Source organism: Echiichthys vipera (assembly GCF_963691815.1).
Source record: "Echiichthys vipera genome assembly, chromosome: 5".
NCBI classification, from domain to species: Eukaryota; Metazoa; Chordata; class Actinopteri; order Perciformes; family Trachinidae; genus Echiichthys; species Echiichthys vipera.
In genome coordinates, this window is record NC_139830.1 from 18,705,495 (window position 1) to 18,719,789 (window position 14,295).

Below are 14,295 nucleotides of genomic sequence, written 5' to 3' on the forward strand. Positions count from 1 at the left end.
TTTGACACACATAAGCAGAAAGACCCCACAGGAACCTACAGAAACAAGTGAAATCCTGACACACTTACAGAGGTGTAGTTGGTCTTTCCCATGTTGTGGTTCTGGTTGTGGTTAAGGTTCTGGTTCTCCTGCTCTCTGCACTGCAGCCCAGCCAGGTGTCTCTCCAGGGCTGCCCAGTCCATGGTGGGCAGAGGCTCCTCCTCTACACCCTCCTCCTCTTTGTAACCCCCCATCCGTCCCCCAGTCCCTCCACTGCCTCCTCCTCCTCCGCCACCACCACCACCCCCGCCCCCAACAGTGCTGAGGCTCTCCCTGCCTTGACTGGAGCTGCGGTGGCGGGGCTTGGGAGTCCCTGTGCCCCCCTGTGGTGTACCGTGGGAGTGGAGCAGGTGGCTCCTGGGCAAAATAAGATTGCCGTTCTGTTTCAGTTCATCAGGGACGGCTGCGACTGAGGTGGCAGTGTGTCCACCAGGGGCCGGGAGGGGCGGGGTGGTCTTCACATCCTGGAATTCTTCAGCAAGGCTGCGGCTGTTTACTGTCTTCCTGTAGCCGTCGCCAAGGCCGTCAACCCCCACAATGCCTTCTCCGCCTTCCTCCTGACCAGGAGGCTGTGGAGAGGTGTAGTCCTCTCCATACTCACTCTCCCACTCCTCTATCACCTTCTTCTTATACTCTTGGTAGTCCTCGTCCTCCTCATAGTCATCTAAGGTGACCAGGTCCAGAGAGGGGGAGGATTTATAGTCCTCCAAAGTGGCAAGGTCAAGAGAAGGGGAGCACGGTGTAACCTTGCTGGAGTTGGACTCTGAGCTGGAGCGACTGGACACATCACTCCCCAGGTCCATGCCATCCTCCCGGTAATCCTGCAAGGATCAGAGAAAAGGAGTGAAACTGAGGAACATGTATGTGCAAAGAACAAGAATTTAATAGAGAGAAAGAAAAGAGAGGGAACAGGGCAGGAGAAGAGGAAAAAGAAAAGAGAATTTAAGGAAGTGTGTAGATTTAGATTAGTCACACCAGTGTTGTGGTTTGAGACTGGCAACCACAAAGCACTTCCTGTCCCGGAGGAACTTCCTTTCAGAACAGAATTTTGCAGTCACTGTCTCTCTCGGACTTGTTGTCTCGTCTTCTGCTATACAACAACTGCCCTAAAGCTTCCCAGTCTTATTCTAACGGAGCATACATTCCTCTGGTGATTGTGCACATGTGTAGGCTTGTGCAACACTTGACACACAATGCGAAGGCGGAGTACGTGTGGCTGGATGTGCCAGAATAATATCCTACCACCCACTGCTACATCTGTACAGCACCACACATGGACAAAACATAGGCTGGGTGTTGTGAGGGGTGAGAGTGAGTGGCACTGACATGTCAATACACAACACACCAACCTGTGACACGGACAGATGAGTCTAGAGATGTTGTCTAACCTTGACTGTGTCGCTCCCGCAGAGCCCCAATCACCACCAGTTTGATTAGTTCACAGCTAATGAAAATGTCCACATTGTTTACAACCCTCCACAAATCTCCACCTGACCCGAGCCTTCTCTTACAGAGGTATCAGTCTTTCTCGCCACAGGAGCGCATTATCATAGCGCCTCACACCTCCTTTAAAAGTTAATGAAAAGCAAGGAGCAGCAAAATTTTATCTCAGGGCAAAGAGGAATTTAACAACACATTCCTACGTGATCCACATTATGAGTTGCTCTGGAAAATAAATGAATTTAATTACTAAATTGCTTATTACTGGTTTAGACCACAAGGACTTTTTTTTAGTTTTACACAAGCCTCAAGAGAGAGAAAATGCAATACATACAGTATTATCCTAATTATAATGAGTCTACTAGAAGACACCTGTGCAAACACTGGCTATTGGCGTCTAAAGCACAATGCAGAAAATAACTAGGTTGGGCAAAGCAATATGACTCAGCATCTTGGAGATAGGATGCACAAATTGCTGATGCGTTGTAGAGACATAAGCCACTCTATAATGAAATGCTAACAAGTCAAAGAGAATAGTAGCGGAGCTGCGTCAAGGATAAAGATGCCAATAGCGGCACAAATGGGGTCATACAAGCCATATTTTGCTGTGGCAAGGTGCCATTAGAGACTTTAATCTAAAAGTTATAAAAAAAGAAAAAAGAAAAAACATGGAAACTTATTGCATTACCACTGGGTTGTTGGGACCTCCGGGGAGTGCAGGGGAAGAGTTCAATTTCAGTAGCCTAATATTTAACTCATTCATGAATAATACCAGAATGTACAGTATTGCTTGGTACCCCTCAGTCTAGACAGTAATAACATAGATTCATATTCAGTTCCTTGGGATCATTTCCAACAATCTGTGGGTTCTTGACATGAAAAACTCCAGAAGCGCCTGTAGGGCTATAACTGAAGGGGGGGGGGGGGGGCGCTTAGACACACAACATTATTTATGACCTATTGCTCTGAAATCGCTTAGACCTGATAAAGTGAATTTGTAAAATATAATGTATAGGCTTTAGAAAGCGTAGCATGGGTCGTGCGGTATATCATAGACTATCAGTACAGCGGAGAACAACCTTACCGACGTGCTCATCAAACGCGCTGGATCACCACACGGTCACCAGTCCCTGTGGTGTGTGAACCAGCCTGTCATCTTGGCTTTGTAAACCCTTTGAAAAAAAAAAAAAGAAACCCGGATTCAGGAGCCAGGTGGAGTTTTCCCCTCAAAAATAGGAAGACCGCTAAATAGAAGCGGTGTTTCCGAGCAGCGATCGCGTTTCAAATCTCGGTCACCGATCCTTTTCTTGAAGTCTTATCCCGGGTAGTGCAGCCTCCAAACAGTGCCGGGTTTCGAGATATTATCGCGTCAAACATGATGATCACTCCATCCCGATTAAATATAATGTAATCATGTACAGTGTGTGTTTGTGAGATTGAGATTGAGAGAGAGAGAGAGAGAGAGAGGAATTCGCTGCAAGACGGCAGGCTGGAGCGGTAAAGCTGATCCGCTGTGGGATTAACCGAAGCGCAGGCGGACCATACAGCCTGGATTTGGCCACGAAATGTGTATGCAAATTGACAGCTGCACCGATCCCCACCCCGTAGCCCGGGCGGGTGTCTAGGGGGCGTTTAATTTAAGTCAAAGACTACCCCTCACAACTCTGCCCGTCGTTCTCTAGATGGTTTTACAAGGGGGGGGGGGGGGACATCATCGCACACGCCCAGTCTTTGCGTGCGTCAAGCGTACTCCAAGCGGCATTTCTGCACGCATGACAGTTGCATGATTACATCTGGCAACATAATTTATTTCAAGGTGGCAATAGATAAATAAATAAAATAAAGACACATTATTCAAATTATAAACATTTGGATAATATGCGTGCGTTTCTTCAATTCGCCATTCATACATCAAATGATGTAATGTTCCCCAGAAAAGTCCCATGAGGAATTCTGATATCCCCCGGCAACAGTGGTGACAGAAACGCCCAATATCACACTCTCGCACATGGCACCCACTACTGAGAACAGACTGATCCCCCTCTCGATACACTATTATCGGCTAAAATCAAAGTCACCGCCCGCATTAGTCAAACCCGCCCCGGGAGACGAGCTAAAAGTAGCCTGGATGCAACATCAGTGCCATTTAAACGAACCGATACTCACTGTCATCATCTTTGTAGCGTCCCTGTCGCGTCTCAAGACATTGTAAATCCCAGCTGTTAGACAACGGTGATGGTGCTGACTTGTTTCACAGCAGCTTTATTTTAAGGGCGGGTGGTGGCGGCGGCGGCGGTGGCGGTGGGGCTGGCTTCGCTGGAGAAATTACAGAGAGTCTGTGGGTAATTCAGTACAGTCATCGTTCTCCGAGACAACCGGAGTCTCGACTTCTGCCCGTTTGGACAAAAACAAACGTTGATTTCCTAAAATTTCCAGCAGGTCATACCAACGCCGCTTCTTTTCTCCCTTCCCGGCACACACACACACACACACACACACACACACACACACACACACACACACACACACACACACACACACACACACACACACACACACACACACACACACACACACAGAGATGCTTAACCAACAACCCAGCCTGCGCTCTCTCGCTCCCACGTCAGCTGGAAAATAAAAAAAAGGCTCTGAGTAAAGTGCGTCCCCTTATACTGTGGGCACGTTTCAGAGCTTTCACATACAACCAGACGGCCTTTATTACCCAGGTAATACTTGGAAACAAGACTTAAAACTAAGCGCGAATTTGCTGCTCTCTGGCTGACACAGGTTTTGTGGAGCTCTCCTCTCTATGTAAGCCGGCTCTCTGTCGCAGCCTGCAGCTCTGAGGAGAAAGTGACGACGACAGAACACAAGTGAAGCCCAACCTTCTGCACCCACTGACCTTGCAAATGACAAAGACAGAGAGAGAGAGAGAGAGAGAGAGAGAGAGAGAGAGAGAGAGAGAGAGAGAGAGAGAGAGAGAGAGAGCAAACTATTAAACATACTTATGGTTTTGTTTCCAGACCTTTTCTATCACATATTCAAATCAGGGATCCCTATCGTTATACCCCCTGTTGCAATCCAATGCATCAGCCCTACAATATATCCATCGCCCACTGTAGGTAGAAACAGAAAGCAAGTTCCAAACAACTTTAATAGTAGTAGTTCCATATTGTGCTATTTTTCATGTTCATACTTGTATTTTGGGTTACTCTAGAACATGTTTGCATGCTATGATGTTCAAAAAACACATTGTTCTTGTCCGTCTGAATATACCTGTTCACCATTTGACTGGCACACTTAGTTTTTAGGACGTGTCTCATTGGGAGGGACACATTTGTACTTTCAACTCAGGTTGTGTGGTTAATTTGCGAACTGGTAAACTAGCGCCTTAAGCCGTCCTGGGGACGTTCTGGTATCCCTTTTTGAACGGCGAATGCAGACTACTGATGTCGGCTGGTATGGAGCTTTTCATCTCACATAGGCGCAAAACACACTGTATATGCCAGTTGGCCACTGGTTGTGGTCTTTACAATGGGTTTAAGCACCAATTTTTGGACACAGTTGACGTGAGGCGATGCAACAGCCGGCCTTTGTTGCCACTAGTTCCTTGAAGTCAGCTTGGTGTGTCCCTAGCCCAGTCTGCTCTGACTGGTCAGAATTTACAGGTCTTCCGCATCTGCACTCTCGGCACCTGTCTGCACCGTCAATGCAGCTGGGGAATGACTATTTAGACAAAAGATTGTGTGGCAGGCACGTCGGAGGGTGATATAATCATAAAAACAACGAGAAGAACTCCCACAGACTGTCTGCTATATGCTGAAATATTTGTTCACACAATGTTGTAGTCTTTCCGAGCTTCATCCGGTATAATGAGCATTAACATTACATTTCCCTAGGAAGGGAAGGAACGTAGGAGCTGCCTGAATTAACCAATAATCCAATGAGAAGACTACGGAGGTTGGTTTGATTAATAACTCATCATATACGAATATCACAAGCTGGGAAATGACTGTTATGACATTGTAGCTGCACTTTCTACCTATATGTATAATGTATAGTAAAGCTGTAACACCAGAACCGTGCAGAAGTCCTGATGAATCATTTAAAGGCACAGTTTCTGAATACAGCTATTTGCATTTCTCTGTGGATTAAGTGTTTTCATACTTTCACAGTATTTATACAGCACCTCGACGTGCTTTATGAACAAAACAGAAGTGGAATCTCTCTTTTTACAATATGGGACCTTTAAAGTTAAGCACAATCTAGGACCAATCTAATGTTATATTAAAAACACTTCCATATTGAATAAACAGAGCTCTAGGAATCCCCAACACGGTTTGAGGAGCTCACAATCTCTCCACCAATCAATACTCCATTAAAGGTTAACTTCAACACTACCGACATTCTGCCTTTCTAGCTGAGCTAGTTTTTTAATTAAGTGTGTCAGAATATCAGACCTCTCTAATTCAACCTAGTACAACACTCCCACAAACTACAGCCTTGAAAAATGACCATTTGCAAATCCTCTCCACACTGACAAAAAAGAGAAAATGATAAGCTTCACAAATAATCGATTAGTCAACGGCATAAAATTCATTAACATTTTGATGATCCATTGTTCGTTTCAGTTATTTTTCAAGCAGAAATGCCAAAAGAATGGTTGTCTTCAGCTGCTCACATTTTTTTGATCTGATTTTTTTTTCTTTGTCATAAAGGAGAACTCATTTAAGATTTTTGGGTTTTGTATGGTTGGTCAAACAAAAAAAAGCTGATCAAAGACCTCACCTCTGAAAAGTTGTGAGGATGTCGACATTAAACGTTTAATCGGTAAACGAAGAAAGACAGCAGATTTATTGTTAATATATTGTAAATGTCAATCTCATTTGATGAAAACACTGTCCTAGACATATGAGTTAATGCACACTCACACTCTGATGACAGCTGCAGTGTCAGAGCTGAAGAGGGGTAAACACCAACAAGGCATGATTGCTTCATGTTGCATTCTGTTTCTTCTTGCAACAGCTGGTAATTTAAATTTTTCCGAAATGGGGATCAAGTTAAACGTTAGCGATGAAGTAATCACATCCGCAGCAGGAGTAAAACATACTCCAAAGCATTTGTATAACAAGATTAAGAACTGAATCTGTGTCTCTCAAGTGGTAAGCCAAACATTTGCAAATTCAAAAGTGCTGCGTTGTGCTTCAGTGATGTTGGGAATCTTTCTTTGCTCTACAAGTCTTGTGGTTGTTTGAGGGATGGGAGCTGTCTTCAGATATGGTGCGTTGATTGTGTAATAGCAGCGCAAAGGACAAAGCAGTCAATGTAATAACAGAGCAGTACTTCAAAGACCCCTGGCTGAGCCTCTCCTTCCACTACAACAGTGACAGCTGCAGCGGGAATCTCCCCAGAGAACAGACAGCAGGAGTCCAGCCTATTGCTGCTCATTCCTCGCCGCCACTGCTTCAAATCTCTTATCAGCTTTTCTTCCCCTCCCCTCTGCTTACTCTCACCCAATTCCCCAATCATTAATCGTACACAGTGAAGCAAAGTGTAGACTTAACTGGATGCCTTTAAGAAGGATAAGAGACTTTTGGGGGTTTTATCTCGGAGAGAATGTGAGGACTAGAACATCATGTGCTCACCAGGCAATTTGCTTATCATTAACTTGTCAACAGGAACAGAATGGTTAAGGGCACTCTTGCACACACATAGGCGCACTGTACATACTGTAGCAGAAACAGACACAGAGGAGGTTTTGAGTGTTTTGCTAATTGTTTACATGTCTGTCTGTCTGTGAACAGATTTTTTCACTACAATAGTGTTCCAACTTTGCAAGATACAGCCACTTTGCAGGTGTGTAGTTTCGATCAGTTTGAAAATGGAAGAAAGGATGCCAGAAGTAGTGGGATAGGAAGTAGGGAGTAGGCCTCGTACTTTACGCCCCTGGCCCAATTTGACATTGCGGCTGGTGTGATCCCGATTTGACATGGCATCCTTCTCCTGAGGTAACTGTTCCACGCAACAGTAAAAGCGGCAACAAGCTCAAAGTCAGGAGCGGAATGTGAAGATATCCATGGTATGTCACATCAAAGCTCTCTGACCCATGTCTTCATTACACCTGGAAGAAGTACTTGTGACTGAAGAGGTGGTCAAAGAAAGTTCACCATACCCCACTGTAAGTACCCCCCCCCCCCCCAACCCTACCAAACTATAACATAACTATAATAAGAAGCAGAGGTGCAGTGTCTTTCAAACTGCCATTCAATGGGATTAACATGGAAAACAGCCAGGTTTAGATCTACAGTATCTGGGAAAGCTTTGCTCTATCTGCCGACTAACAGTCCATCCGCAGCAGCTATCTGGCAGGAATCACTGAAGGCCCATTACTGACAGAGAGATAAGGCCAGAGAAAAGAATGCCCCTTGGATAATACCAAAAAGTCACGGAACATCTTTCTCTGCTTATGTCTGTTTCACATGAGTTTAAGAAAACAGGGAGCTCATGACAGTTGGTGAGAAATTGAAACTGTCTCTTCCTTGTCAGGAACCTACCAACTCTAACGGATAGACACAGAAAGTGACCTTGGTGGATTCTCTACTCTCACTTTTTCCCTCTCCCCCTCTCCTTTCAGGAAACAAGGGGAAGAGCTCACCTTGAAATAAGACTCGGGCCAAACCAGATGACAGAAAATGAAGCGTCAGAAACATGACTGTGGTACAAGGCCAGCCCTGCAGATGGGAAATGTCTTGCCTGTTGATGAGAGACACGGGACCACAGGAGGCCAGACAGCAGACTCAACAGCCATGTCTCTCACCATGTCATGTATTTTTTCTTCAGATAAAGAAGACCCAATCCTGGCTGTCATGAAATAAATCTTTATACTTCACGGCTAACCTTTTTATTGTATCCCCTTAAACACATGTGTGGTAAATGACTCCCTAGCTTCTACTAATAGCTAAAGACAAGAAGTATCCTATGTACTAGAAAAAAGAAGGACAGACCATGCACGGACATTTAAAACAATGGCGGCGAAAGGTTCCTGTTGGTGTGATGCAGAGGTGGAGTATTGGTCAGATGAAAATATACAAAAACAGTTGGACAAGACGCACAAAAACTCCGAGGTCCATGGAAAGATTTGTAAACAAAGCAACGCATCGCGATGACGTCAATCAATGTGTGTGACGTGTTATGGCGTGATGACGTATAGGCAGGCAAGAAGCATTCCGCCGAGGCCCAGGTAGTGTGTGTACAAACGGGCCTGGGGCGCGGGGGGAGAGGGAGGGGGGGGACAAGTACCTTAAAGCACAGGGCACGGTACGGATGGACAGTGTGAGTGCGCCCTTAGAGAAAAAACAGGAACATAAAAAAATGAATTTGGGATTTAAGTATTGACATAAACAAATATGTATTTAACCTTGGGTGACACAAGGGGCAGTTCTTCCTTTTTAAAGCAGTAGGGCCGGGACAGGTATCCAGGCCTCCAAACATAACAAAAGGTTTAGTACATATATACTAAACCTATAAATAAAGGAACATCAAAACACAGGTGCAGAAAAATCGTATAACAATTCAATATTGCCAGCAACATTTCCCACACTGATCTAATACACCCAGAGATAGTGTAATAAATGGACATAAACCGCAGTTTAACTCTATCATAACATATCGCCAACCCTAAGTGGCTACCTTTTATGTAACTTATTTGTAACTTGGCGCTTCTGATTTCTGTAATAATGTGGTTTTACAGGAGAGGGTTATCGGCCAACAGCTCAACCCCCAAACTGGAGGACTGGGGGATCACACTTTGTCTGGTCTCTGTCTGACCTGTTCAGCACGGGTATACCTACCAGGAGCACAAGACTCTAGCCGACATAACGCTAAGATGGAGATGCCTCAAATCACCCCACTATGATGAAGTGGTGATCCATTTGAGGCAGAGCCCTATGTGGACACACCTTTTGACCCACATTTGCTGCAAAAGTGCCACACAAAGCAGTCTGTGCCTTGAGACTGCAGCAGCAGGATGAAGACTGTGTGATGATGAATAGAGATGTCAGATGGCCACAATAGAGGTTGGCTCCTTAACTGGCTGACTAACCTGTCATTCTAAATAGAAAGGATGGCCAAACCATTGAGACCGGCCATCAATCTCCTTCCTAAACACGATGATGATTTACTCCATTCAAATCACTGAGTGACTGAAGAGGAGCGGAACAAAGGGAAGTGTGTGTGCTCTTCATTTCCAAGAAAACTACCGTATGCATATGTTTGTGCAAACACTGGCACCTGTACATTCTGGGTCTTATACGTGTTCATGTGCTATGATGCATAGCTGTACACCTTTGAATCATGTTTTTGCAATTGTGTTTACACAATCTGTTGAACCCCAGCGCTTGTATTGGATTGCACCACTAACACCTGGCTGTAATATATTGATCTTCCCCTTCATACTGTATATCCAGACAACAATTCCACTTGCTAACAAAGTGTGAAATGAATTGCGAACATCTTGTCCAATGTATACACAAGCGCTCACAGCTATTAGATTCATTTAAATTGGAAGCACGTCTGTTTCCAGTCTGCAGTAAAGTGTCTGCAGTGTATGGTTTGTCGCCCGATGACGACAGACTCAGTCTTCCCAAATTAACTTAAGCCAGCTTGCTTTATAGGGGCTAAATGGATCATCCAGTGGAAGACAGCATTTCACACAGCTAAGCATTCATCAAGAAGTCTTAAATCCAAACTAGCAATTACAGAAAAGAGCAGAATATGTACATATGGCCATAACCATAAAGAAATGTGAGGGCGGAAACAGCAATAAATGTGATGAAGGAGGAGGTGATAGTAAATTGAAGGAGAGGAGGAAGACGAAGAAGTCGAGGAAGATGAAAAGGTTTCCAATGATATTGTTAACAAACACTACAGAAATCCGAGTGATTACAGCCATGCTTGGGATGAAGAAAATGATAGTTTCTGAGTCTACAGTTACGAGAAAGGGGATGATCTTGATGACATGCACGATTACTCAAAAACCAATACGTTCTGGATTCATGTGAACAAATATAGCAGAGAAAATAAAAAAGGCAGGAGAATTTTCTGTAAACAGCTGAGAAACTTGTAAGAACAATGTTAAATCCAATCAAAGATATCAACTCTGTAGTGGAGCTAAATTTAGATAGAACCTCCTCGGGGAGACTGGAACCAGCAGAGTTGGAAAAAGTCAGCTAAGTCGTTAAAGGAGTTATCACCAGAGTCATTGAGGAGATCTTAATCGCCTGCAAAAGTGGAGGGCCTAGACCTATAGTCCGGACCCATTGGTCTAAGGCACACTGATGCTAATTAGAGGGAAAGAAGAAAAAGGTTTGTTATCTTTTCAATTTGCCTTAAGAGGTGTCCTGTGGATCTGAGGAGAGATACAGTCCTGGGACTGTGTGATGTTACTGTGGTGTAGCGCCATACTACTCTACTACTGTAGTTACTGCTTTTCTCACAGTTTGCGGCAGTCCGCGGTTGATATGTTAACAGCCAGAGTTGTATGTGACTGGCACAATAATGTGTGATGACCATTTTCAGGGTGTTCTCATGCATTTTTGTCCATATAATAACAAAAAGTAAAGCGCAGATATGCGTGTGTATTCCACATATTTATTGTGTGTATTCCCCACAGTGAAAGCATGTGATGTAGTATATAAAGGCACCTACACATGGTAAAAATGCTTTGCACCGGCCTTTCCATTCGTTTCCTAGGGAGGAGGCAGTAGTGCCTAATGTAGAGGCAGCGCCCAATGTCGAGGCAGCGCCCAATGTCGAGGCAGCGCCCAAGGTAGCGGCGCTCAATGTTTGAAATCGCCGCTGACTTATCAAAAGTGTCAACCAATGAAATAGAAGCTTTGAGCGTTTACGTTTCTTAGGCAACCAGACAGCGACATCAAGTCGGCTAGAAAGATGGAGGAACCTCCCGCTGAGCCCAACGCAAAAAGCTTATCATGAGTAGGCCCCTTGAGATTGAGGGGGGACCTTAAGCCAGGGGAGCAGGGTTCAATTATAAATTAGTAAACCAATCCACAGCCTCTATTCTGATCTTAACCAAGTGTGTTTCATGCAAAATCAGTCACGTAACACTGTTTTTTGTGCATTGTTTTGACTTCCGGTTCGCCCTGCGGTCCGCCAGCTTGTTTTTTTCTTGGGTCAGAAGGGAGAGAGAAGGTTCATATGAAGATTAGGTCAGACCCCCCCCCCCCCTTCTTTCGCTCCTCTTCACGTTTCCCTACAACCTTTTACCCTTCCTCTCTCTTGCTCATTCTGCAATGTGGCAGAAAACATTCACGTTGGACAAGAATCAGATATAAAGATGGAGACTCAGAGAGTGTGTCAGGTCCCAATCCCCAGCCTCTTTCTCTCTCTCTCTCTCTCTCTCTCTCTCTCTCTCTCTCTCTCTCTCTCTCTCTCTCTCTCTCTCTCTCTCCTGCCTACCTGGCACCCCTCCACAGCTGTTCCTGTGCTCTGTCAGCAATACAGCCGGGCAGAGATATGCATCCACACTGCCCTGTGCTCAGCTCCGCATCGTGCAGTGCGCAGATGTCTGCACAATTTACTGCCCACACCAAATTGGATCACTTCTCTGGTGTTTTGAGCAGGCCTTGCACCTGCTGTTTTCCACCTTCTCTCATAAACGACTTAACATCCAGAGATTGGGGGAGAGAGAAAGAATGCAGGCATTGGGAGTTGATTTAAGGAGCAAATTAAACCAGGCTGAATGAGATAGTAAAAGAAAGGAAAAGGGTTGATGGTTTTTATGAAGAGAGGAGAGACTGTTCTCCACTTTTTCAGCAAATTCAACTTTTTCCTACATGCACACATCTGTGAAAAATTCCCCCTCTTAAGTTGTTACAGCAAAACCGGGGCATGGAAATCATAGAGTAGACTGCAGGTTTCCGTACCAGCCCAGCATCAACACAGCCACTGATGATCTACTACAGCCTCCACCATTTGACATCAGTGGCAGCCACGTAGTCTACCAGGTTACTAGTGTCATCGAGGTTAAGCACATCTGATCAGCTGTCATGTGACATGTCATGTGGAGTGACAGCTCCATTTCCTCGAGTCGGCTGTGTATAGATCATTACAGTAATAGGATATAAAGATGTGTGTATGTGTGCTTGTGTTTTCTTGAAATACATGTGAGTGCGTGTGAACCCTGAGGGATTCCTGTAGGTGGTGGCACACCGTCTAGATCAATTATTGATCCCTCCTGGACTGCCAGGCGTGAGATACTACTGCATCAAACTCAGACGGGGCCTCATAACTCATGAGATGGCAAGAGAGAGATACCAAGCAGCAACAGAATAACTGTGCCTTCACTCACAAAGTTGGAGAGCAGCTCAGTACATGGCTACTCTGTCACCACAAAGATTTTTAAAATGGGATGATCCTGAATTACGTTCAATGCCTATGTCTAAAACTAAAACTTTCTGCAAGGGTAATTATAATATGGATGAGGTTAGGTGACTAAAACAATTGACTAAAGTTATGGAAAGATTGTGCTTACATTAGTATGCGGTGCAAATTCTGGTCTCTGGCATGAAAGTCAGCTGGGCCAAAAGCTCAGCCACCACCCTGAAGTCCACATCCTTAGTTTCTGCCTTACTACTTCAAAGATAAATTGTGGAACTATCCAATATAATCGATAGGTCGCTTTTGGACATTGCTGTCCATATTGTGTATATACTGTGGTACAACCAATAGCACGATAACACACACATTTACATATTTACACATATTTATAATATATACCAATATAAACATTTCAAAGTTCGTAATAGTAATTGAAGTAGGTCACCTGTAAATGCACAAATTAAAGACCTGATGAAAGGCTGCAATACACTATCAAAGACTTTTGCAGCATTTCGGAGAAAAATCTGTTTTCAGAGTGTTAATCTTCTCTGCACAGTCTATCACAATGCTCCTTATCTGTTATGTATTGGGTTTGACTCAGGTATAATCATAAGCAGTCTGCTACTGAGAAAACTTTACATTCAGTCCAGTTATTGGACATGTTACGGCCTCCTCCAGTATCTGTGTATCTGTGTTGTGCATCTATGCTAAGCAGGATGTGGGATCCCTTGCCGAGGATTGGCTGGCACGAGACCTGCCTACTTCCTGGTTCTGCCGGTGATTTGATTGGTGCGGCATCTGGCAATCTCGTCCAACCATCTACCCTCCTACTTCCTGGTTCTGCTGATGATTTGATTGGTGCGGCATCTGGCAATCTCCTGCAACCACCTACCACCTTCCAGAACGTCCCTCTGCTTAAATAGTTGCCCTCACTGTGATTTTGGCCCATAGTCTTTTACCAACTGGCCTGGTGTGTGGTTGTGTGTGTGTAGTGCTCTTTGAGTTTCTTTGTTTTCTCTAAAAGTGCGGTAAGGAAATTGGGCAAGGTTTTAGTGGGGTTTACAGATACCAACCTGACAGCTGTAGCATTTTGATGTTAGAGACACTAGGTTTGAGAGGGTGCTGCTTATTTTGTATTTTCTGATTATTGTTGACATTGGGTAATTATTTTTGGAAGTGGCTAATAGTTATCCCTTAGTTTGGAGAGACCTCTTTAAGTTATATTTATTTCTCTGATTTGAGCAGCATCCAACATGCCCTTTTCCCTGTTCTTTTTTTATTCTGCAAATAAATAAGTTGCCATTTTATCAAAAACATTCTGGTTTATGTTGCTTCCCTTTTCCCCATGAGCCAGGTCGTAACAGGACAGTACAGTGCACAATCTGCAATCTTTGCACTCTTTGTTTATCGCAGTAATTA

At 44.4% G+C, this 14,295-nt stretch overlaps 1 protein-coding gene across 3 annotated transcripts in view; it reads right to left on the bottom strand.

Moving 5' to 3' along the window:
- The window catches only part of schip1 (schwannomin interacting protein 1), a 223,477-nt gene that overhangs the window by 37,288 nt on the left and 171,894 nt on the right, over positions 1 to 14,295 (bottom strand). Inside the window, exons 1-2 of one of the 3 annotated variants that reach the window (XM_083913706.1) lie at positions 3,646 to 3,760; positions 69 to 860 (exon numbers count right to left, since the gene is read on the bottom strand). In XM_083913706.1, the coding sequence (XP_083769832.1) occupies positions 69 to 860; positions 3,646 to 3,654 (801 nt within the window). In that variant the 5' untranslated portion in view covers positions 3,655 to 3,760. Of the gene's footprint in view, positions 1 to 68; positions 861 to 2,563; positions 2,941 to 3,645; positions 3,761 to 14,295 lie in introns of those variants that run through there. The other 2 variants (XM_083913705.1, XM_083913704.1) reach the window with 2 other exon arrangements.